General features: G+C 42.1%; 1 protein-coding gene across 1 annotated transcript in view; it reads left to right on the top strand.

Moving 5' to 3' along the window:
- The first annotated feature begins 1,957 nt into the window (after nucleotides 1-1,957).
- The window catches only part of LOC126259885 (calcium-binding mitochondrial carrier protein SCaMC-2-B-like), a 249,877-nt gene continuing 226,586 nt past the window's right edge, over nucleotides 1,958-25,248 (top strand). Inside the window, exon 1 of the mRNA XM_049956957.1 lies at nucleotides 1,958-2,265. Within this exon, the coding sequence (XP_049812914.1) occupies nucleotides 2,071-2,265 (195 nt within the window). The 5' untranslated portion in view covers nucleotides 1,958-2,070. The remainder of the gene's footprint in view (nucleotides 2,266-25,248) is intronic.

Raw genomic sequence — 25,248 nt, 5'->3', positions numbered from 1 at the left:
TCCTCGATACTGTGAAGCAGATCTCTTCTACTGCAAGCTCTTTATGTACGATATTTTGGAAATTGGTAGTATGGACCAAAACAACAAAAAACTTCCAGTAAAAAAGTACTCTAAAATGCATACCTTAAAAGTTACGAGCACTTGTTCATTAGAAGAGTTGTATGTCAAAGTAGCGAAGATGAACAAGTGCTCATAGTTCTTGAGGTATGCATTTTAGAGACAATGTTTACTAGACTTTTTTTGTTGTTTTGGTCCATACTAGCACTCCCCAAAATATGGAAAACAAAGAACTTGCAGTAGAAGAGATTTTTTTTACAGTCTCGAAGATCAGGAATTGCTCATTGCTCTTAAAGTATGCGTTTTAGAGCCCATGTTTACTTGACTTTTTTTGTTTCGAATGACCATTTCTGCCATAGCCATGAATATTGACCATCACTTCTGATACACTCTGTATATTAAGTTTTTTATTCATCCAAAAGACTTTTAAGATACTGAGATATGGCACTGGTTTGCAAATATTGCCCCCCCCCCCACACACACACACACACACTGCTGCAGAAAATCGAACATAGGTTGCTGTTCTTTTAGTTCGAGAAGCTGCAAAAGTGGCCCTGCCGACCACCGTTCTCACTTTTTTCAGTAATAAACTGAGAGCACCCTGGAATCAAATAGAGTACAGCAGGAATTACTCCACGATAACACTGACAGAATGCTCGTGATTCGAAATATTTCCACCAAGGAGCAGTGGTGGAAGGAAAGTGGTGTTTACGTGGCATGGCTGAAGTTGCGCCACTAAATGTTGGGAGTTCACACTCGCTACTGCAAGGCAACTTGCAGTATGCCCATTACCTGTATTGACAGTTTTGTTGTGTGTGTGAACCCGGCTTAAGTGTAGCGTAGTGCAGTTTAAAACTGAACTGAAGAAATTTCTGTCTAGTAGCTTCTACTTCACTTATCTAGAGTATCATCAGAGACAGTTTTAAAAGTAATGTATTAGTTTATGGTATTTGTACCACAATATCATTTTCATAAAGTTAAGTGCTTGGTTCACTAACTGGGTATACTACCCTTTGAATACTGCTTCTTAACGGTTAAATGAAACAGTACACACGTTACCGTCCACAAAACATGTCTGTCCAATACCAAGACTGCTTAAACATTATAGCTATAACAAACATCACTAGCCTTTCTTCTGAGTTTGGATATATCGTCTATATCGATACTGTTTCATCGTTCAGTCGCATCACGCTAGGGTGAAGTACCCACACACATACGTAAAATAGTATACATGTTTGACGTCTTTTCATACCGTTGAAGTCCCAGTCCCTCAGATTGGTAGATATGATTTATGTAATCCAGTGCACGAATGAAAGAAGTTGTTGAATTTTTTTTCGTAATGCACCACTGTACGCAATAATTGTTGAAGTCCTAATTTAGAAGAAAAAAGACCTTACTCCAAAATAGAAAGACTGAAATAAAATGCATTTTTCATACGCCACATTGCAATTAAGTCTTTTAATCCTCCCTAACAAACAACAGTTACAACAAATTTTTACGTTCCATAGGATCAGTATATAGATGTATATTTGGTATCCTTTCTACAAATAACGACCCTGCTGATAATATGGAGCGAAATTTTTGAACACTGTAAACAAAACATCTTAATTGAAGACAACAGACAATAGTACATACATTTATGTTGTAGTCCTATAATCATACAATCGCTTCTATTGTTATTCCAGTTGTGTAGCTGTATAGATTGAATTTAGTTACCTAAGAGAAAAAATGCTTATATTCTCTAAAGATTTAGAGGCACACGTATACGTTTACTTGTGATTACATTTCGCTTTAATTTGTGACAAGGGATTGCACTGCATACATATGTAATCCGTGGGAGAGCGAAACGCTGACCTACATAAACGATCCGCAGAAGTCGCTTGTCAAAGGTCTGACGTCGGCATGTCGTTATCTTAGGCTTCGCAGACGCATTGCAGAGACTGGAGAGTGATGTTTTGATTGTATGTCGAGTGTAGCAGTTCGTCTCATTAAAACTGACTGGAGACGTGAAATATGGTGAATCATTCAATTGCGGATAACCCTATTATGGGTCATCCGCCTCATTATCTACACGAATTACCCGTAGAAGATGAGGAGAGGTTGGAGAACTTATTTAAAACGTTGGACACTGACGGAAATGGAAAAATTGACATTCACGATCTCTCAGCAGCTCTGAAGGAATTCGGTGTCCACCAGAAATATGCCCAGGTACGGAATCAAGTTACTACAAACTACTTGTCTACATGACAAGTGCTTTAACGCCGCTGTTAATCGTTAATTTCTTCACCATTTCCTTCTTATACCTCAGAAGAACAGGGATGTTGGAGCTAATAATTATTGATTTAGGACAGCGAAAACCATGCCATTAGAAGCTACCACCGAAATAATTTGCAAGATTTTATATACAGCGCAAACTATGTAGGCCTACGTGCATCGTGAACTTGGAAGATTGTTTTGTAACTGCTGTCAGTGAATTTCTATTTCCCAGTCGTTGCTGTGAAGGAATTATGTTTGGTAAGCGAAAAGCACAGAGCCTATTTCTTGTATATATGTACCTAGTAGTAAGTGTCTGTGCTGGGTTCTGAGGTAAAGTTCGGGAAAATTTATGAGAGAAGCGCCACTAGTTAGACAACGGCATAAGAGATATCGAGTCTGTCATGAACTACATCTAAAAGTTCATGCCAGCAGTCATGATGCGGTGACATCAATGGCAAATTAGCAATGATCATAGACAAGCAATTTTTATCACCCAATAAATTATAAATATCAGAATAAGACAAATGAAATGATATTCTGCATTACCCACACGTGGCGAGGTAACATGAAGCCTGTGTAATAATAATAATTAAATTTTATTGTCATTGAGCTCGTAACAGCAATAAAGACAAGAGCATACATTTCATATTGTAATTTAATTTACATGAAATGGGTTAAAGTAGAAACCAAATGTTACAAAGCAGTACTTATGTATTCAAAAAATTTACCAATGGTGTAAAACGGGTTGTTTACTAGTAGCTTAAACAATTTGGCTTTAAAAATATTTGCAGGTAGTTCTTTAAAATCTTTGCTTAGTCGGCTAAACATCCTTAGCCCAAGGACTAGGGATGAGTTCTGTGATTTACATTGTCTATGATGTGGCATGTCTACACATGTTCTGTTTCTAGTATTACAGCTGTGAATATCACTTCTCAATACAAACTTTGAAACATTGTTTCTGTTGTACAACAGAACCTTATAAATGAATAGGTTTACTACTGTCAGACATTGCAATTTAATGAATTGAGGTTTACAGTGTTATGATTTACTGGAATCGGTAATTATTCTTAATACTGTCTTCCGAAAAAGTAAAATGTCATTTATGTGACAACTACTACCCCACAATAAAATTACATATGATATAATGCTTTGGAAGAAAGCAAAATATGCTGATCTTACATAGTTCTCTGGTACGTGCCTTCTTAAATTTCTAATTAAATAAATAACTCTTGAAAGTCTATACCCAATATATTTTGATGTGTGGCTCCCAGGACAATTTGTTGTCAATAGTAACACCTGAAAATTTAATGGTTCCTAATTCATGGTGGTTAGGATCTCCTTCAAGCTAAAGTAAAGGTCCTTGGTTTTACTTCCATTTAGCAAGAAAACCTTCACTCTTACTGGTAGGTTGAAACTGTGTGCCGGACCAAGACTCAATCTCGCGACCATTCCCTTTCGTGGGAAAGTGCGCTACCCAAGCAGGACTCGCACCCTGCGAAAGGCAAAGGTCTCGAGTTCAAGGCTCGGTCTGGCACACAGTTTTAATCTGCCAGGAAGTTTCATATAAGCACACACTCTGGTGCAGAGTGAAAATTTCATTCTGGAAACGTTCACTCTGAACCACAGTGAAGATTGAGCAAGGGTATTTGCGGTTAGTGTTTACAGTGTGGCTATATCTGAGCTTTTATTTACGAAAGTTGTCATTGGCGTACAGTATTGTGAGAATTTATGAATAAAGGCAGATCATTAACAGAAACAACAAAGGTCGAAGCACCAACACTTGGGGCACTTCAGTCCTAACATAAACCAAATTTGACTTCTCTCTACCAATGCACACAACTTGTTGGCAGTTATCTAGGAAAGATTTAAACATATTTATACTGTTGGTGTCAAAACTATAACAGAGTAGCTTAGTCAACAAAGTGTTATTCTCTACACAATCAAAAGCTCTGCTCCGGTCACAAAACGTAGCCTGGGCTTAGGTCCTAGTCTCGAACACATCTAGGACAAATCTTACTAGGGAATCCATTGCATCACTTATGGATTTAACTGTCCTAAAACAAAATTGTTTATCGATGATTATATTTGATTTGCCCAAGGAAACACTAACTCGATTATTCATTATTGAATTTTTAGTTTATTAGGGAACTTACTTTCGACTAGAAATTTATTTACACAATAAGTTAAAGACTAAATTACACTGTCAGTAACATCTTTCAACAAAGTAAATGACAAATCGTAGTAATCAACACTTGCTGCAGGTTTGAAATTTTTCACTATTTTCAGGATAGTGTTGGGACACTTCTGTGAAAATTCTCGGGAAAGGCTTTCCAAAGCAGTTGATGAATCTCTAAATTACAACTGGATACATGTTTCGCAGCACCTGCTTGCATCCACATACAAATCATTGGTTTGACTGCTACCAAATTTTGACCATTGTCAGTTTTGTCAATTTTTTTATTTTTTAAAAATTTTCTGCAGTGTTTGTTTCATGTTTAGAACTTCAGTTTTGAGACACAGTTTATGTGACATGTTAATGTGTGCTGCTGCGTACAGTTATATTACTGCTGCTTACTGAAATAATGACCTTTTTTTTTTTTTTTTTTTCTAGAACCTTTCTTAGAATTTAGACTGGCTACAGCAAGAAAGCTTTACTGAATAAGAGGAATGTAACATCTAATATAAATTTAAGTGTTAGGAAGTGTTTTATAAGCTTTGGAGTGTAGCCATGTAGGGGAGTGAAATGTGGAAGATAAATAGTTCAGAGAACAACAGAATAGAAGCTTTTGAAATGTGATGTTGTAGACGAATGATGAAGATTAGATGGGTAGGTCATATAACAAACAGTGAGGTACTGAACTGGATTGGGGGAAGAAAGTTTAAGGTGCAACTTGACTAAAAGAAGGGATCGGTTGATAGGACACATTCTGAGACATCAAGGAATTGCCAGTTTGTAATGGAAGTAAGTGTAAGAGATTCAAACAGGTATGAGTTGTGGTAGTTATGCAGAGATGAAGAGGCTTGCACAGGACAGAGATGCATGGAGAGCTGTGTCAAACCAGTCTTCGGACTGAAAACAACAGCGGAAGTTCATATTTCCTATTTTAAGAGCACACTGTTAACAGTGACAAAGGTAGCCTCAGTCTGTAAGGATGGTTTTGTATCTTTTATTCCAAGGGCTGCATTCCACCAATGTACTACCCAGAATATTTTGGTGAACATATTGAAATATTTATATATTTACCTATAAGAAAGTTTTACAAGCAATCACTACTTTTGTTTATTTAATTTCTATTGTGCTGCATCTGTTTTTATTCACCTACTTTGGACTACCAATTCTCCCCCCCCCCCCCCCCAAGCTTATTTTACTTCAACAATATAGAATATGTACTTGGGTTGAAGTGTCACCTTTTCCAGTAGCCTAAAGTAATAGCCTGGTCCCACAGCATTCCACTATGTCTTCTGTATTGACAACAATATTGCACATCTATTCTTGTGATCAGTAACTTGACCGTGATCCGTTCATTTGTCTCATTGAATCATTTCTGTTCCTGGCCTAATGGCTTGAGCATTACAGAATCAGTGTCTGGGCTCTGGTTTGTTGCACCATACACCTTTGCATCCTACTGCTTTATTCTTCAGTGCTGTCAGTCAGTTTCTTCAGTTTACAAAAAGTAGATGCTTACCAAATAGTAGTCATGTGGCTTGGATAAAATATCTAGTGTGGATGAGATATCTAAACAAATTTCTAAATCTCCCATGTGATTCATTAAGTATGTAATTGGACTGTGCAAACAACTGTATTAAAAGTGAGAGGGGACAGAAGTTTCAAATTATGGTATAAACCAATATAATGGATCATCATTTTTATTTAGGTGCTTGACACTACCATCCAGTCTCTGTTCAGAGCCATAGTGGAAAATATGAGCTGCTTTAAAGAATACATCATGAATCATTTATGGATTATGCAACATTGTAAGAACTGTATGTTAGTCTGGCTTATTCTTATTAAGGGAACTTTCTTGTTACAGGTGGGCAGAGAAATGATCTACTTTAAAGTTTGATAACCGTTTGCATTCCACTATAATATTTTAACGATTGATCAAAATTAATTCTTCTTTCCGCTGACGCTTTTTTTTGGTAATGGAGTTTGGTGATATGGCAGTGATGTGGAGGAACCTAAGAGTTCATTCACTTGTATGTTACAGTCTATGACTGAGTCATCCTAACTGGCTGTGACTTGTAATCAAGGGAATAATGGTCTTTTTATATCTCAGATTGTGTCTTTGGGGCTACTTAAAGTAAATCGTTAAACTCTTCTTGTCCTGTTTTGGAAGCATTATACTTTAATAGCTTCGTGATTGACACCTGTGGTGGAGAGCCGAGTTGCCAGCTTGTCATAACATGCCACCTGTTCATGCAGTTGATAGTTGCATGTGCACAAAGAAATATTTTTCACAGTTGTAGCTGCCATAGTCGGTGGTGGGGCCGGTAGTGGTGGAGGCCACAGCTGCTGCCTGTTTTTCCCCCTCCCCACCCCGAGGACGATGGTTCAAACCCGCGTCCAGCCATCCTGATTTAGGTTTCCCGTGATTTCACTAAATCGCTTCAGGTTCCTTTGAAAGGGCACTGCCAATTTTTCCCCCACCCATCCCTAATTTGATGGGACCAATGACCTCACTGTTTGGTCCCCTCAACCAATGAACCAACCCTCCCTGCCCGCTCTCACCATGTTGTGGAGGACCCAACATGGCCCCCTCCCATCTGAGCAGCCTGTGTCACCTGGCAAGCTGTGCTTGTACTTACTGTGCAAGCATTGCAGCTAGCACATGGAGACTAAGAAACAGGTGTGATTGGTTGACAACTGTCTCCTACCACTAGACTAGCTGAAATATCAATCGCAAAGCTATTTTAAGCTAAGTATAATGTTCTTATTTTCATGCCTAGTATTGCTCGTGAATGTAGAGGTACAGGTGTTTTTGGAGTCTTCTATTTCTTCACTTTGTGTAGAGTCATGGACTTTAGTTGCTGCCTTCCTTTAGGATAATGCAGTAGAGGTCACAAAAGCAGGAGGTTGCAAAGCCTCCATTTCCTCTTTGGTTGGAGCCTATAGAATTCAGTTCTTTACTTTTATCTTTTGTTATTCTCTTCCATGCACCTGTGTGTGTGCACTTGAGCAGTTTATTCATTTTCAGATGAATGAAATATTCTGGCTCATGGGCATCTTTTCCACGTCTTCCATAGATTTCCATTTCTTGACATGCTAGTGTGGTGTGGCCGGAGCTCTCATGTAGAGTTGTTTCCTAGGGCATCCCTTTTGAAAGGGCTAATGTAGCTCTACCGTTTCTAGAAATAGTGGTGAATCTTAAAATAAAAGCAGTAGTTTTTTGTAGTTTCACACAATTTTTTCATGGTGTTCCTTATCCCTGAGTCCTTCCACTTCATGTTCCTTTTATTGTTATTCTGTATCAATCTCCATAATGTGGTTTACAGCTAACAGCAGCTGCACTGAAGATAAGAATGTCAGGCTTTTCCACTAGTATGTGATATTAACCTGAATTCTGGCAGAGGTTTCTACCCTAGAGGACACTGCTGCGAAATCGTAAAACTCCCTACAACATTTTATAAAACTTAAGATACAAAGAATTGACATCTTTCCAAATGACCCCTCTTCTTTGTGTGTCTGCTTGTGTCTGTTTATGTGCGGATGAATATATGTGTGTGTGTGTGTGTGTGTGTGTGTGTGTGTGTGTGTGTGTGTGTGTGTGTGTGTGTGTGTGTGTGTGTGTGTGTGTGTGTGCGTGTGTGCGTGTGTGCGTGTGTGCGCGCGCGCGCGAGAGTGTATACCTGTCCTTTTTTCCCCCTAAGGTAAGTCTTTCCGCTCCCGGGATTGGAATGACTCCTTACCCTCTCCCTTAAAACCCACATCCTTTCGTCTTTCCCTCTCCTTCCCTCTTTCCTGATGAGGTAACAGTTTGTTGCGAAAGCTTGAATTTCGTTTGTGTGTTTGTGTTTGTTTGTGTGTCTATCGACCTGCCAGCACTTTCGTTCAGTAAGTCACATCATCTGTGTTTTTAGATATAAATAACTTTTCTGGTATTCGTATGCTATGTTATTCATTTAACTTTCTTGCCCACACAAGTCTCTGGAAGTTTAGCTCATCAAGCTCTTTTTGTTGCTTGTGTTTGCTGACAACCCTCCCAAGCTTTTGTTTCGTTTTGTGTGTTCATGGTCCCACAAGATACTAGGGAAGTTAATATCCTCAGAGATAGAACAGTGCTTGCTTAGGTGTCACAAAAAAATAGTATCATAAGATCCCCATTCTCAGAGACACACCACATACTACAGTCACACCTCACAGTTGGTGCTGAAATATGCCCAGAACTTACAGTACGAAAGGACGTTCAGCATTTACCAGTCCACAGCTCGGGAATTCCAGATTTGCCAAACCTACATGTACGCAGCAAGGCTGGTGGAGTTCTTGAGGCAAAGGCAAGAAAATTTTAGACTTCCAGTTCAGAGGGGGCCTGGAAAGGGGAAGGGGGATCTGTGAGTTCCTGGAGGAATAGTATTACACTGGTCAACACTCATTTTCTTGCCAAGGATATTTGAGTGGCTTTAGGATGGGTTAGTGGTGCTGAGGACGAATGTAGCAACCATTTATGCAGTTTGGCTCTAGTTTTTGAGATAATGCATGATTTATTCAAAAAATTAGAAAAAATTGCTAATACTGAACTCGAGCACTACAAACTACAATGAAAAAAGAAAATAATCTTTATAAATAGCTTCTATGAAAACCTGATAGGCATTTGTCCACGTATAAAACATAATTGAAAAGTTTCTCTATAAGTATATCATTTTCCGTCCATGACGAACCGCTTCCTGCACGCTTTCCTTTTATAGGTCTCTTCAGAACAGTCACGTTGCAGATTCCAGCAATAATCTGCCATCATATGCCTGTCCCATCTTCCTTTATATCTTTCCTCCATTCCTTTCATATCTTGATGGAACCGCTCTCCTTGTTCCTCACTGAAATCACCTAGATTACGAGGAAATCGATCCAAGTGGCTGTGAAGGAAGTGCAATTTTATGCTCATGTTAGCTCCTAAGTTTTGAAAGTTAGTGAGCATGTTTTTGACCAGTTCCTCGTAATTGGGAGCTTTATGATTGCCCAAAAAACATTTTACAACAGCGACAAAACTGTTCCAGGCCAATGCTTCAGTGACAGTCATGACACTTGTAAAATTGATATCGTTGATGAGCCTGCGAATTTGAGGACCATCAAATATTCCTGCCTTAAGTTTTTCACTACTGAGTCCAGGGAACATATTGCAGATGTATGTGAAGCAATTACCATTTCTGTCTAAAGCTTTGGTGAATTGCTTCATTAGTCCTAACTTAATATGTAATGGTGGAAGAACAATCTTGTCCCTACTAACCAGAGGTTCATTAATGATGTTTGCTTCACCAACAGCCATATGTTCCCTTGGAGGCCATGTTTTCTGCTTCCAATGTTCGTGCTTTGCCCTACTATCCCACATGCAGATAAAACATGGGTGCTTTGTGTATCCACTTTGTTGTCCAAGCAAGAAGTTCACCATTTTCAAATCAACCACTGGTGCTGCATATACTGAATTTTCTGCAGAACCATCTTGATGTTAGCATATGCTTCACAAAGTTTTGTTGAGTGGGCAATTGGAATAGATGCGTAACGATTGCCATTGTGTAGGAGAACACATTTTAAACTTCTAGTGGAACTGTCTATGAAGAGACGCCAGTCCTCTGGTCTATATTCCGGCAGCCCCAATTCAAGTAAAAGTCCAGGTATATTGCTGCAATACACTATAACCTCTTCTTGGTTGAAGTATGGAAGAAGGTTTTCTTCTCTCGTCCGGTAAGCTGTTATTTTAACACTTGGATGAAGACAGTTCTTTTCCTTAAGCCTGGATGCTAAGAGTTCTGATGCTTGCTTTGAAAGATTGAGTTCTTGTATCAAGTCACTGAGCTCCTTCTGGTCGAACTGCTGGGGTTGTGTCTCACGTCCTTCGTATTCCGAACCACTACTTGTACATTCCTCGCCGTGCACATCGTCATCTGATGATGTTAGCGTGGGTAATGTTGTGAAGGTTGGTACAGGAACATCGTTGCTGTGCACCACCGGTCTTCTTGCTGACTCCAAATCGGGATATTCCCACTTTCGTTTTTTGAACCTATTAAAACCTTTCACATTAACAATGCAAAAATAGCAATCATCTGTATGGTTCTTCTGCTCTCGCCATACCATAGGCACTCCGAAGTTTAAGCTTTTCCTTTTTCGTTTTGTCCACTGCCGTAAGCACTCCACACAGCATTTACAAACTTTATGGGGTGCCCACGCCTTGTCTTGATCTCCAAGTTTAATTCCGAAATATGCCAGATATGCTTCCTGGTTCCTGAAGAGGGGCAGCAGCCTTTTCAGTAGTTGCAGGGGCAACAGTCTGGATGATTGACTGATCTGGCCTTGTAACATTAACCAAAACGGCCTTGCTGTGCTGGTACTGCGAACGGCTGAAAGCAAGGGGAAACTACAGCCGTAATTTTTCCCGAGGACATGCAGCTCTACTGTATGATTAAATGATGATGGCGTCCTCTTGGGTAAAATATTCCGGAGGTAAAATAGTCCCCCATTCGGATCTCCGGGTGGGGACTACTCAAGAGGACGTCGTTATCAGGAGAAAGAAAACTGGCGTTCAACGGATCGGAGCGTGGAATGTCAGATCCCTTAATCGGGCAGGTAGGTTAGAAAATTTGAAAAGGGAAATGGATAGGTTAAAGTTAGATATAGTGGGAATTAGTGAAGTTCGGTGGCAGGAGGAACAAGACTTTTGGTCAGGTGATTACAGGGTTATAAATACAAAATCAAATAGGGGTAATGCAGGAGTAGGTTTAATAATGAATAAAAAAAATAGGAGTGCGGGTTAGCTACTACAAACAGCATAGTGAACGCATTATTGTGGCCAAGATAGACACAAAGCCCATGCCTACTACAGTAGTACAAGTTTATATGCCAACTAGCTCTGCAGATGATGAAGAAATAGATGAAATGTATGACGAGATAAAAGAAATTATTCAGGTAGTGAAGGGAGACGAAAATTTAATAGTCATGGGTGACTGGAATTCGTCAGTAGGAAAAGGGAGAGAAGGAAACATAGTAGGTGAATATGGATTGGGGGGAAGGAATGAAAGAGGAAGCCGCCTTGTAGAATTTTGCACAGAGCATAACTTAATCATAGCTAACACTTGGTTCAAGAATCATGAAAGGAGGCTGTATACATGGAAGAAGCCAGGAGATACTGACAGGTTTCAGATAGATTATATAATGGTAAGACAGAGATTTAGGAACCAGGTTTTAAATTGTAAGACATTTCCTGGGGCAGATGTGGATTCTGACCACAATCTATTGGTTATGAACTGCAGATTGAAACTGAAGAAACTGCAAAAAGGTGGGAATTTAAGGAGATGGGACCTGGATAAACTGAAAGAACCAGAGGTTGTAGAGAGTTTCAGGGAGAGCATAAGGGGACAATTGACAGGAATGGGGGAAAGAAATACAGTAGAAGAAGAATGGGTAGCTCTGAGGGATGAAGTGGTGAAGGCAGCAGACGATCAAGTAGGTAAAAAGACGAGGGCTAATAGAAATCCTTGGGTAACAGAAGAAATATTGAATTTAATTGATGAAAGGAGAAAATATAAAAATGCAGTAAATGAAGCAGGCAAAAAGGAATACAAACGTCTCAAAAATGAAATCGACAGGAAGTGCAAAATGGCTAAGCAGGGATGGCTAGAGGACAAATGTAAGGATGTAGAGGCTTGTCTCACTAGGGGTAAGATAGATACTGCCTACAGGAAAATTAAAGAGACCTTTGGAGAGAAGAGAACCACTTGTATGAATATCAAGAGCTCAGATGGAAACCCAGTTCTAAGCAAAGAAGGGAAGGCAGAAAGGTGGAAGGAGTATATAGAGGGTTTATACAAGGGAGATGTACTCGAGGACAATATTATGGAAATGGAAGAGGATGTAGATGAAGACGAAATGGGAGATAAGATACTGCGTGAAGAGTTTGACAGAGCACTGAAAGACCTGAGTCGAAACAAGGCCCCGGGAGTAGACAACATTCCACTAGAACTACTGATGGCCTCGGGAGAGCCAGTCATGACAAAACTCTACCATCTAGTGAGCACGATGTATGAGACAGGTGAAATACCCTCAGACTTCAAGAAGAATATAATAATTCCAATCCCAAAGAAAGCAGGTGTTGACAGATGTGAAAATTACCGAACTATCAGTTTAATAAGTCACAGCTGCAAAATACTTACGCGAATTCTTTACAGACGAATGGAAAAACTGGTAGAAGCCGACCTCGGGGAAGATCAGTTTGGATTCCGTAGAAATGTTGGAACACGTGAGGCAATACTGACCTTACGACTTATCTTGGAAGAAAGATTAAGAAAAGGCAAACCTACGTTTCTAGCATTTGTAGACTTAGAGAAAGCTTTTGACAATGTTGACTGGAATACTCTCTTTCAAATTCTGAAGGTGGCAGGGGTAAAATACAGGGAGCGAAAGGCTATTTACAATTTGTACAGAAACCAGATGGCAGTTATAAGAGTCGAGGGGCATGAAAGGGAAGCAGTGGTTGGGAAAGGAGTGAGACAGGGTTGCAGCCTCTCCCCGATGTTATTCAATCTGTATATTGAGCAAGCAGTAAAGGAAACAAAAGAAAAGTTCGGAGTAGGTATTAAAATTCATGGAGAAGAAGTAAAAACTTTGAGGTTCGCCGATGACATTGTAATTCTGTCAGAGACAGCAAAGGACTTGGAAGAGCAGTTGAACGGAATGGACAATGTCTTGAAAGGAGGATATAAGATGAACATCAACAAAAGCAAAACGAGGATAATGGAATGTAGTCAAATTAAGTCGGGTGATGCTGAGGGAATTAGATTAGGAAATGAGACACTTAAAGTAGTAAAGGAGTTTTGCTATTTAGGGAGTAAAATAACCGATGATGGTCGAAGTAGAGAGGATATAAAATGTAGACTGGCGATGGCAAGGAAAGCGTTTCTCAATAAGAGAAATTTGTTAACATTGAGTATAGATTTAGGTGTCAGGAAGTCGTTTCTGAAAGTATTTGTATGGAGTGTAGCCATGTATGGAAGTGAGACATGGACGATAACTAGTTTGGACAAGAAGAGAATAGAAGCTTTCGAAATGTGGTGCTACAGAAGAATGCTGAAGATAAGGTGGGTAGATCACGTAACTAATGAGGAGGTATTGAATAGGATTGGGGAGAAGAGAAGTTTGTGGCACAACTTGACTAAAAGAAGGGATCGGTTGGTAGGACATGTTTTGAGGCATCAAGGGATCACAAATTTAGCATTGGAGGGCAGCGTGGAGGGTAAAAATCGTAGAGGGAGACCAAGAGATCAATACACTAAGCAGATTCAGAAGGATGTAGGTTGCAGTAGGTACTGGGAGATGAAGAAGCTTGCACAGGATAGAGTAGCATGGAGAGCTGCATCAAACCAGTCTCAGGACTGAAGACCACAACAACATGCTTCCTTCACAAAAGGAGTGATATTCTTCCTGTTCTTTTGAAGAACGTATTCACCACAAATGTAGCAGAACTCATCTGGATGGTTCACACAAAGACGGCGTGAAGAACTCGTGTTTTCCTAAAACAAAATTGCACAAATACTACATATTATGCAGAACTTTCTTGTATTTGCATGTCAATCACATCCAACAAACATCATTAATTGTTTTGTGTGAAATGAATACTCACCTCTTATTTGCTACGTCACGATCAAAAGGTTCTATCTCCTTGAAGCTGCACTGCACATGTGTGTGACTTTCGACCATCGCCATTTTTCTTGTTTACACTGAACGCTACCTATCGGCTGTTGCGGGGATTACCTCGGCCAACAAATGAATGTCGAGTACCGCCGAATTCAAATCTGCACAACCCTCAATATCTTCAACACACGCACCGCACAGCAGGACTGAACACATGCTGACAGTGTGATGTTTGCATGATGTAATCCTCAACTACACAGATGCACTCCCTGAGCACAATTGTTTAATAAAGATAGTACAATATCACTAATTAAAAAACAGGTAGCAAATACATTACACCATATATGGACCCTGCAGTCGATATTATCCACATGAAACTCTCATTTCCACAAATAACCTATATCTCAAAAACCAGAGCCAATTTGGAAAAAGTACAAATATACTCGGAATGAGTATCATAACAATATCCCATTTTCGTTCAAACTTCCCTGGCAACGAAAAAAAAAATTTATTTTGTAGAGCTGTGTTATTATTAGTAGATGATAAAAATGGTTTCATGACACAGCAGAAGGTAACTGAGTAACCCCTCAGTGAGCAACGCATTTAAGAAAGAACAATATTAGAATGAGCTTTCTTTGTAAGACATGTTACATGTTAGCTAATGCAGACTTGGACTCAGCAAAACTGTTATTAGTATCGCTTTGCCTGATATCCTGCATTATATCAAACCACAAGTCATGTGATTTTGCAACATTTTACTCTGTTCAGCGATAGAAAACATTGGAAACAAAACTGTGATCATTTGCAAATCTTAACCCTGATTTCCTGCCATCAATCATCACTTGAAACAATATGAGGTGCTTAGAGTACAGACTATGCCCAAAATGCGAAACCACTGAATAGAGAACCCCCAAACAAATAAAAAGCAACAGAGGTGATCTGCAAAAATGAATATCAAAATGTTCTTTTGTGTGCATAACAAACTGCATGATACAGAGTGTTCCTGGCCAAAGGACATTTAATAACAATAATTCTTCCTGAGGAATTACTTCCCTAATTGCATTCTTTATAAAAACAAGCAGTGGATACTGTGGTGCAACAGTGCTTCAGGAGAAGGCTTGAGGCTGGTTGGCTTGTTTATGCCTAAAAATGGAGTCATACCCATCCCCCTATCTACATTATTCAGTCAATTTAGCATTGGTAGTTTTCTTTGATTTCTAAGAAAACATGATACTGGTTCACTATTGATGTTGGAAGAAGTCACCGACCCCCTGATAAGTGGTCCAGACTGATACACTTCAGATGTGTTCCAAAGATTCACAAATAAAATGTATTGATGCAGGAAATTATTACATAGAAATGGAATTAATTTTTATGTACTGTTTTAGGTGAAAACTATTTAGAGGGCAGAATCTCTCAAAAAAACTGTAGTAAGACAAATGACATTGGGCATGGCTCAAAGCTGTTAGATAGTGGTTTCGTTGGCTGGTGTAATTTTACCAGTAGGTACTGGATTTGGATTATACTAGATGCAACCATATGTGTTTCTGTACACACATTACAGGAACTTTGTGTAGAAACTGTATAGTTTTATAACAATCCCTCTTATAACAATCCCTCTTCCTGGAACAAAACTTTCTGTGGGCAGCAGTGTCTGTCTGTGCATGTGAGCGCGCGCGCGCGTGCACCATAGTGACGGGTGAATATGGGATTTAGTTGTGGACGTTTGCCTTTATGTAAACAGTACACACTGTCCTACAAATTGCCACATTTCTGTAGCCATGTGAAATTGCTTCATCACACTTGAAGTATGATCCAGAAGTCAAAGTACTTGAACTGTGTGGTTCATAATGAAACAAACAAAACTGAACAAATGCTGAGATTTTCCCCTTGAAAAGCATGCAGCTAGTTTCCTTATTCAGTGTGTAGCCATGTCATCGATGTTGCATTAAACTGCTATATTATGCATACCAACTAGGTAAATCATGTGAGACAGCTCTTCACCAACTCATTGGGAAGGTGCAAAAACATTTGACTTCCAAGAAATAGCTCTCTGCATCTTCCTGGATATTGAGGGGGGGCATTCAGTAACCTTAGATTCCATGGTAAGGGCAGCAGAGGTGCATTACCTGGGGACCATTATGCGTAGATGAACCAGGGCCATGCTTAGTGAAAGGAAGGTTGAGACTACCATGATGAACGAAAAGATGGTAATTAACACCATTAGAGGCTGCCCACAAAGAGGGGTTTTGTCTCCTCTATTGTGGAATCTAGTGGTGAACAAACGCAATGAGGAACTAAATTCTAGACAATGCTTCTGCCAAGGATACGCAGATGACCTTGTCACAGTAATACTTGGCAAATTCACTGACAGTTAGGAATATGGCACGAGGAGGATTGGACATTGTGAAAAAATGGTGCATTAAACAGGATCTGAGAGTTAATCCTAAGAAGACTGTTGTGGTGCAATTTACGAGGAGACATATTCAACGCTCAAGTTGGAATCTAAAGCTCTTCGATGAAACTCTACCAGTGAAGAGGATAGTGAAATATCTAGGGGTAACATTGGATGAGAAGCTAACTTGGACCTCTAACATTAAGAGCATCTGCTCCAAGGCAGAAAGTACTCTAGTGAGTACTAAGAGGGCTTGTGGCAAAAACTGGGACCTAAGTCCCAGGGGTACACACTGGATATACACCACAGTGGTTAGACCTACGATTTCCTACAGGGCCATAGTGTGGTGGAAGAAGGTAGAACAGCGGGTTGCTGCCAAGGAGCTTGCTAAGGTTGCAGAGATTGCCCTGCTTAACCATAACGAGTGGAATTAGCAGCACACCAACCGCTGGGATGGAAGCCATGCTGGATATGCCTCCACTTCACCTTTGGGTCAAGATGGAGGCAGCAGCTGGGCCACACAGACTTAAAACTGGCAAAAAACTGGGTCTTATTCAGATGTCCAGAATCGCACACTAATATAGTGGGTGAGGTAAATATAGGATTGGCTGGGAAATGCCTGCTGACCATATAATAACTCCCAACTGCTTCGACAAGCCTTGCAAAATAATAATTGGAAGTAGGGAGCAGTGGGGAAAAAACAGTTAGACACCATACGGGGAACATCGTTTGGTTCACCGATGGGTCGAAAACAGATCAAGGCATTGGGGCAGGGGTGTACAGGGTTCAGCCAAGACTGGAGAGCATCATGTCTCTAGGAAAACTGGCCTCTGTATTCCAAGCTGAAATTACTGCAATCAGGGTATGTGCGGAGGAGAATATGCATAGGTGCTACAATGACCGTAGCATCTACATCTATTCAGAGAGCCAGGCAGCCCTGAAATCATTGGAAGCTCCTGCAACAAGATCTAAGATTGTTGCAGATTGCCACAGGGCTCTGGTGGAGCTAGGGGGCAGCAATAGGGTAAACCTAGTGTGGGTCCCTGGTCACTCAGGGATCTGTGACAATAAACAAGCTGATAGATTGGCTAGGATGGGGGCATTAACTCCATTTATTGGACCAGAAACTGTCCTGACAACCACCAAGGCTATGATCAAATTAGAACTACGGAACTGGCTTAGGAAACAGCATGTAGGATATTGGTCCAAGGTCCAGAAACAAAAACATGGTAAGGTAATGATGCCCAAGCCATGTTTTAAAAGAAGCTCTGTAATCCTGGGATTGAACAGGAAAGAGATCAAACTCGTGACTGGACTGATGACCAGCCATGGAAATTTTAAAAAAAACCTATACACAATGGGTATAATGAAAGAGGACCCTAAATGTAGGATCTATGATGAGGGTATAGAAACTGCATCACACCCAGTCTCGAATGCATGGCATTGGAGAGTAAAAGATACAGAATCTTTGGGACAACTAGACCTGATGAAATTCTGTCTAACAAAAAACTGGTAGAGGGACTCCTTGCACCATTTAAGGGTACTGCTTGGCTTTACTAGATACACAGGGAGCGATATCGCACAATAAACCTAGTTTCGGTGCAGGCAGTGGTGGGTCAGAACCAAGCTGTTTTAGCTCCCCTGTTAAAATCAATCAATCAAGCAATCAAACTGTGATATTTCTTAGTTTCTTCTCTCATAACTGTTTATTGGACCAATCTGGAGCTAGCGAACTTGGCAAAAGGTCAAGAGACAACTGAATTGCTTTAGAACTGTGTGGCTGTTACGAAACTATACATGCCCTGATCTTCAGTAGAGGCCTTCTTTCATGTAAGAAACTTAGGTAGTGGAAAGTTGGTGGAAACGGCTACAGTAATTCTGATCTTTACTATAAGAGAATACCCAGATTTCCCCCTCCCAAAGGCAGGCCCTAAGTACATTCATGCTGATCCAGTACTTTTTAATGTCTTAAAACACTGTTTGGGAATATGACCCAAAGCTAATCTCTGTGGAACAGTTTGTTTGTAACTGTTAGTGGATGATTTCATCTTAAATCATACAGGTCATGCAGCTTGTGGTCATGAATTTATGTGAAAAAAAAAATATATATTTCACCTCTAAATCATAAATGTTAAGAAATAAAGTATTTTCTTTTTATCTTAATTTTCGTAAATAGTACAGCCCTTTGAAAAATGTATATTTTGTAAATAACTCATAAAACAGTAGAAACAAAAAAATATGACTAATAAACCAAGAGTACTCTAAACCTGGCAGATGTTCTGCATTGCAGCTCCCTCTTACTGTTTTGAAATGTAGTTAACACCTGCACACTTATGGGCTTCCTATAACTTAAGACAAAAATACAAATTTAATTTTTCCACGATTTTTTTCTGATTTGGGAAGTCGCAGAATGGTATCTTCTGTCACATTGCCAGTTACTACTGATGTAATTATAAATACCATTTTCTCTGCTCCAGCTATCTGTGTCACATGAATATTTATTACTAAAAATTGCATTTTTGTGAGTTTTTAAGAATTATTTACTTGAAAACCCCCATTTGAAAACTTTCAAGAATTAAACAAAATGTTGTTTGGTTCTCTTTGCGGGCACTACTCACGAGGAAATTGTTATAGGAGAACAGAAACTGGAATTCTACACATCAGAGTGTGGAATGTCATATCCCTTAATCGGGCAGGTAGGTTAGAAAATTTAAAAAGGAAAATGGATAGGTTAAAGTTAGATATAGTGGGAATTGGTGAAGTTTGGTGGCAGGAGGAACAGGACTTCTTGTCAAGTGAATAAGGCTTATAATACAAAATCAAATGGGGGTAATGCAGGGGTAGGTTTAATAAAAAGTAAAAAATAGGGATGCAGATAAAACTAATGTGAACAGCTTAGCAAACTAATCATTGTAGCCAAGATACACACAAAACCTGTACCCACCACTGTAGTAAAAGCCTATATGCCAACTAGCTCTGCAGATGAGGAGATTGAGGAAATGTATGATGAGATAAAAGAAATTATTCGGATAGTTAAGGGAGCCAAAAATTTAATAGTCATGGAGGACTGGAATTTGATAGTAGGAAATGGCAGAGAACGAAAAGTAGTAGATGAATATGGGCTGTGGGAAAGAAATGAGAGGAAGTCGCCGGGTAGAATTTTGCACAGAGCATAATTTAATCATATCTAATAGTTGGTTTAAGAATTGTGATAGAACGTTTCATACTTGGAAGAGACCTGGAGATACCGGAGGATTTCAGATTGAGTATATCATGGTTAGACAGAGATTTAGCAACAAGATTTTAAATTGTAAGACACTTCCAGGGGCAGGTGTAGACTCTGACCACAATTTATTGGTTACAAGCTCTAGATTAAAACTGAAGAAACTGCAAAAAGGTAAGAATTTAAGAAGATGGGACCTGGATAAAGTGAAAGAACCAGTGGTCGTAGAGTGTTTCAGAGAGAGTGTTAGGAAACAATTGACAAAAACAGGGGAAAGAAATATAGTAGAAGAACGGGTAGCTTTGATGGATGAAATAGTAAAGGCAGCAGAGGATCAAATAAGTATAAAGATGAGGACTAGTAGAAATCCTTGGGTCACAAGAGATATTGAATTTAATTGATGAAAGGAGAAAATATAAAAATGCAGTCAGTGAAGCAGGTGAAAAGGAATAAAAAGTCTCAAGAAGTAGATCAACAGGAAGTGCAGAATGGATAAGTAGGGATGGCTAGAGGACAAATGTAAGAATGTAGAAGCATATATCACTATGGATAAGACCCCCCAGGGATCCACAACTCTTTTGTGGATACGTGCGTAGCGAGCACGGGACCCCGAGCTGATGTGGCCTTCCTTCCTTCCCGGGCTGCATACCTTCCCTTTCCGCATCCTTCCCCATCCCCCATCTTCGCGCCCCCCCCCCCCCCCCACCTCTGGCTCTTTCCTTCCCTTTCTCCCCCTCTGGGGGTATGGTTTGTGCCTACGTCCGGAGACTGACGCTTGTAAATGTACCACATTCTTCGCCTTCCTTGCTTGTAAGTCTTCATCCTTCCTTTGTCCTTCTCTTTTCCTTACCTCTTCTCTCTACCCTTTTCTCCGCTGCGGCGTTTGAGACCTCTTCTTTCCTTTCCCTTTCTCTTTCTCCCTCCCTGTGCATGTCTGAAGGCCGACCCACGCACTTCCATGCATAGCCGGTGACGGGGTAACGCGTAATTCCCCGCCCCGGGTAGACAGGTAGGACACGTACGTACCCCCTGGTAACGGCCAGGCCCAGGGAGGGGTGATTACCCGAGCTGATACCTTCCGAAAGTGCCGATTGGTCCCTCCGTCCGTTTGTCGGGAGGTGTGACCTGAGGTGTGAACAATCACCTAAGGCGGGAGTGCCCTCAGAGAGGGCCCCCACAAGGGAGGAGCGCGCCATCGGAGACCCCGGTAATCATGGGGGATTCTTCCGCAATGGTTTCCTCACCTTCCACTATGTCTGCTCACAAATGTAAGTTCACTGAGTCTCAACCACAGTCAGTTCTTCCATCGTTGCCACAGTTCCTTGTTGTTTCTCGGTCTGACGAAAGTCTCGACTTCTCCACGGTCAACCCTTTCATTATTCAGAAAGGTGTCGACGCAGTTGCAGGTCCTGTAAAGTCTTGTTCCAGATTACGGAATGGCACCCTGTTCTGAGAAACAGTCAGTGCCCTCCAGGCCCAAAAATTGCTGCGTACCTCACTACTACACACCTTCCCTGTCCGGGTGGAACCGCACCGTACCTTAAATTCCTCGCATGGAGTCGTTTATACACGCTCCCTCGATGGACTGTCTGACGAAGAAATTCAGCACTACCTGTCTGACCAGGGCGTAACGGCTGCTCATAGGGTTATGAAAAGGGTTGACACGAACATCATTCCAACCCGCACCGTCTTCTTGACATTTGACAAAGTTCAACTCCCATCGAAAATCAAAACCGGCTATGAGATAATTTCCGTTCGCCCTTACGTCCCAAACCCTACGCGTTGCTATCGGTGCCAGCAGTTCAATCACACCAGCCAGTCCTGTTCCAATCCAGCCAAATGTGTTACGTGTGGCAGGGATGCCCATGAGGGTGCTTGTCCACCTCCATCCCCTCGCTGCATCAACTGTATGGGTGACCACGCCGCTTCCTCTCGAGATTGTCCCGTTTTTAAGGACGAAAAGCTCATCCAGGAAATTAGAGTAAAGGGAAAGGTGTCGACCTTTGCTGCTCGAAAATTATTCGCCAGTCGACAGCCCACCGTGCCTCAGAAAGGAAAATACAGCACTGTCCTTGCTTCTCCTCGGCCAACAAAGGAGGTGGCCACGCAGACTTGCGACCTCACCTTTAGTGCCACGGTCGTCAGATCGGCCAGCGCAAAGATCGCCCGTTCAGCCTCACCACTTTCGCCTGCCCACTCTCTGGCTCACCCTTCGTCGAGTTCTGCTAAATCTCAAGCCCAAAAGTCAGACACCAAGACTTCGAAAAAAGAGCATACTCGTGAAGAGTTTTTACGTACGGCAACTTCCCAACCATCGGTTCCTCCTTCATCTAAACATCATACTTCCAAGAAGGCTACAAAGAAACCCAGTTCCTCTCCTTCTCCGCCAAGGCGTGTCCCATCTACAGCACCACCTGGCGGAAGTCGCCCTCGGCCGTCTTCTGTGTCGCCGAGGCGCACTGCTGGCGGCTGATCAACCGGCCGGTCGCTGGTGGCAGGAGCTGCTCCTGACCAACCTATGGATCAGGATCTTCTGCCTTCGGCTGAATGCCATTCCATGCTGTCGGTCGCAAGCTCAGAGCAGTCGTTGAGTTGACAGCGACCTTGGTCACATTCCTCCATTTTCTGTTCACCCTATGTCCATTATCCACTGGAATATCCGCGGTATTCGAGCCAATCGGGATGAATTGTCTATCCTCTTACAATCCTACTCGCCGGTCATCTTCTGTCTTCAGGAAACAAAGCTGCATCCCCATGACCGTTTTGTTCTCCCTCATTTTCAGTCCGTCCGATATGATCTCCCCTCTGTTGAAGGCACTCCAGCACATGGAGGACTCATGATTCTTCTCCATGAAACTCTCCATTATCACCCAATCCACTTAAACACTTCCTTCCAAGCTGTCGCCGCCCGTCTTTCCCTTTCCGGATACACGTTCTCTCTTTGTACTGTATACATTCCATCGTCCACACCAATGGCACGAGCTGATCTCCTTCATCTTCTTGGTCAGCTTCCACCCCCATATTTGCTGGTTGGGGACTTCAATGCCCACCACCCGCTTTGGGGATCTCCACATCCTTGTCCACGTGGCTCACTATTGCTAGACGTCTTCCACCAAGCAGATCTAGTTTGCCTCAACACTGGGGTCCCTACGTTTTTGTCTGCCTCCACGACAAATTTATCTCATTTGGACCTTGCGGTCGGTACTGTTCCGCTAGCTCGGCGCTTCGAATGGTTCGCCCTTGATGATACACACTCGAGTGACCACTTTCCATGTGTCCTTAGACTGCAGCCTCAACAGCCATATATGCGCCCACGACGCTGGAAGTTTGCCCAAGCCGATTGGACACTTTTTTCGTCTCTAGCGACATTTGATGACAGTCACTTTCCCAGCGTCGACGATGAGGTCACACATATTACCGATGTTATTCTTACAGCTGCGGAACATTCAATACCACGCACCTCCGAATTGCCCCAGCGCCCCCTAGTTCCTTGGTGGAATGAGGCATGCCATGACGCAATACGTGAGCGGCGACGTGCTCTTCGCGTTTTCCGCCGCCATCCTACTTTGGCCAACTGTATCCGCTATAAGCAGTTCCGTGCGCGATGCCGTCGCGTCATCCGCGATAGCAAGAAGTCAAGCTGGAAATTCTTTAGTAGCTCATTTAACACCTTCACTCCCTCCTCGGAAGTTTGGAGTCGGCTTCGACGGTTCTCAGGCGCGCCTAGTTTCTCCCCGGTCTCTGGGCTCACTGTCGCGCATGACACATTAGTGGACCCCGTCGCAATTTCTAACTCGTTGGATCAGCACTTTGCCGAGATTTCGAGCTCTTCAAATTACCCGCCAGCGTTTCTCCCGAAGAAACGTGCAGCGGAAGTGCAACATCTTGCTTTCTCCTCTCAAAATCGCGAAAGCTACAATACTGTTTTCTTCTTGCGGGAACTCCAACATGCACTCTCTTCTTCTCGCTCCTCCGCTCCAGGACCGGTTGGTATCCACGTCCTAATGTTGCTGCATTTATCAACCCATAGTCTGCGTTACCTCCTTCGCCTTTATAATCGAATTTGGACCGACAGTACTTTTCCCAGACGATGGCAGGAAGCTATCGTCGTTCCTGTTCCGAAACCTGGAAAGGACAAACATCTCCCCTCTAGCTATCGCCCCATTTCTCTCACGAGTAGTGTCTGTAAGGTTTTGGAGCGTATGGTGAATTACCGTTTAGCGTGGTGGCTGGAATCCCGCAGTCTTTTAACACCTGCCCAATGCGGATTCCGAAAGCATCGTTCTGCAGTTGACCATCTTGTTGCTCTCTCCATGAACAATTTTCTCCGGAAACGCCAAACGGTAGCAATATTTTTTGATCTGGAGAGAGCATACGATACCTGTTGGAGGACAGGCATCCTCCGCACACTGTTCTCTTGGGGCTTTCAAGGCCGGCTGCCCCTTTTTCTTCGCGTCTTTATGGCAGAGCGCACATTTAGGGTGCGGGTGAACACTACTCTCTCCCGCACTTTCTCCCAAGAAAACGGGGTACCCCAGGGCTCCGTGCTGAGTGTTGTACTGTTTGCCATCACTATAAATCCAATTATGGATTGTCTCCTTCCTGATGTCTCGGGCTCCCTCTTTGTGGATGATTTTGCGATCTACTACAGCTCTCAATGGACCAGCCTTCTTGAACGACGTCTTCAAGGATGTCTCGATCGCCTCCACTCTTGGAGCATCGAAACAGGCTTCCGTTTCTCTCCCAGTAAGACCGTTTGTCTTAATTTTTGGCGACGTAAGGAGTTTCTTCCGCCCTCCTTACATCTCGGACCTGTCAACCTTCCGTTTTCAGACGTCGCTAAATTCTTGGGTCATATGTTTGACAGAAAACTGTGCTGGTCCTCCCACGTTACCTATCTTTCGGCTCGCTGTCTGCGATCGCTTAACACCCTCCGTGTCCTGAATGGTACCTCCTGGGGAGCGGACCGAGTGGTCCTTCTCCGCCTCTATCGCGCCTTAGTGCGCTCGAAATTGGATTATGGAAGCATAGTCTACTCCTCTGCTTGGCCGTCTATTCTTCGGTGTCTCGACTCTATCCACCACCGTGGATTACGTTTAGTGTCTGGAGCTTTTTACACTAGCCCTGTGGAAAGCCTTTATGCTGAGACTGCTGAACCTCCGCTGTCCAATCGGCGAGCAGTCCTTCTGAGTCGTTACGCTAGCCATCTGTCTTCCATGCCTGCTAATCCAGCCCATGACCTTTTTTTCGACGCCTCCTTTGATGTAGGGTATGCAGGCCGCTCCTCCTCCCTACTACCCCCGGGAGTCCGCTTCCGTCAACTGCTCCATTCTCTTTCCTTCCGCTTTCCTCAAACCTTCTTGACAACTTGGGGTACAACACCGCCTTGGCTCCGTCCCCGGATCTGCCTGCTCCGTGACCTTTGTCGATTTCCCAAGGATGGTACCCCTAGACTTGTTTATCGTCGGGCATTTGCTGCTCTAT

The sequence above is a fragment of the Schistocerca nitens genome, chromosome 5 (assembly GCF_023898315.1).
Source record: "Schistocerca nitens isolate TAMUIC-IGC-003100 chromosome 5, iqSchNite1.1, whole genome shotgun sequence".
NCBI lineage: Eukaryota > Metazoa > Arthropoda > Insecta > Orthoptera > Acrididae > Schistocerca > Schistocerca nitens.
The sequence above is the reverse complement of the archived record's forward strand: the minus strand, read 5'-3'. Positions and strand labels throughout refer to the sequence as shown.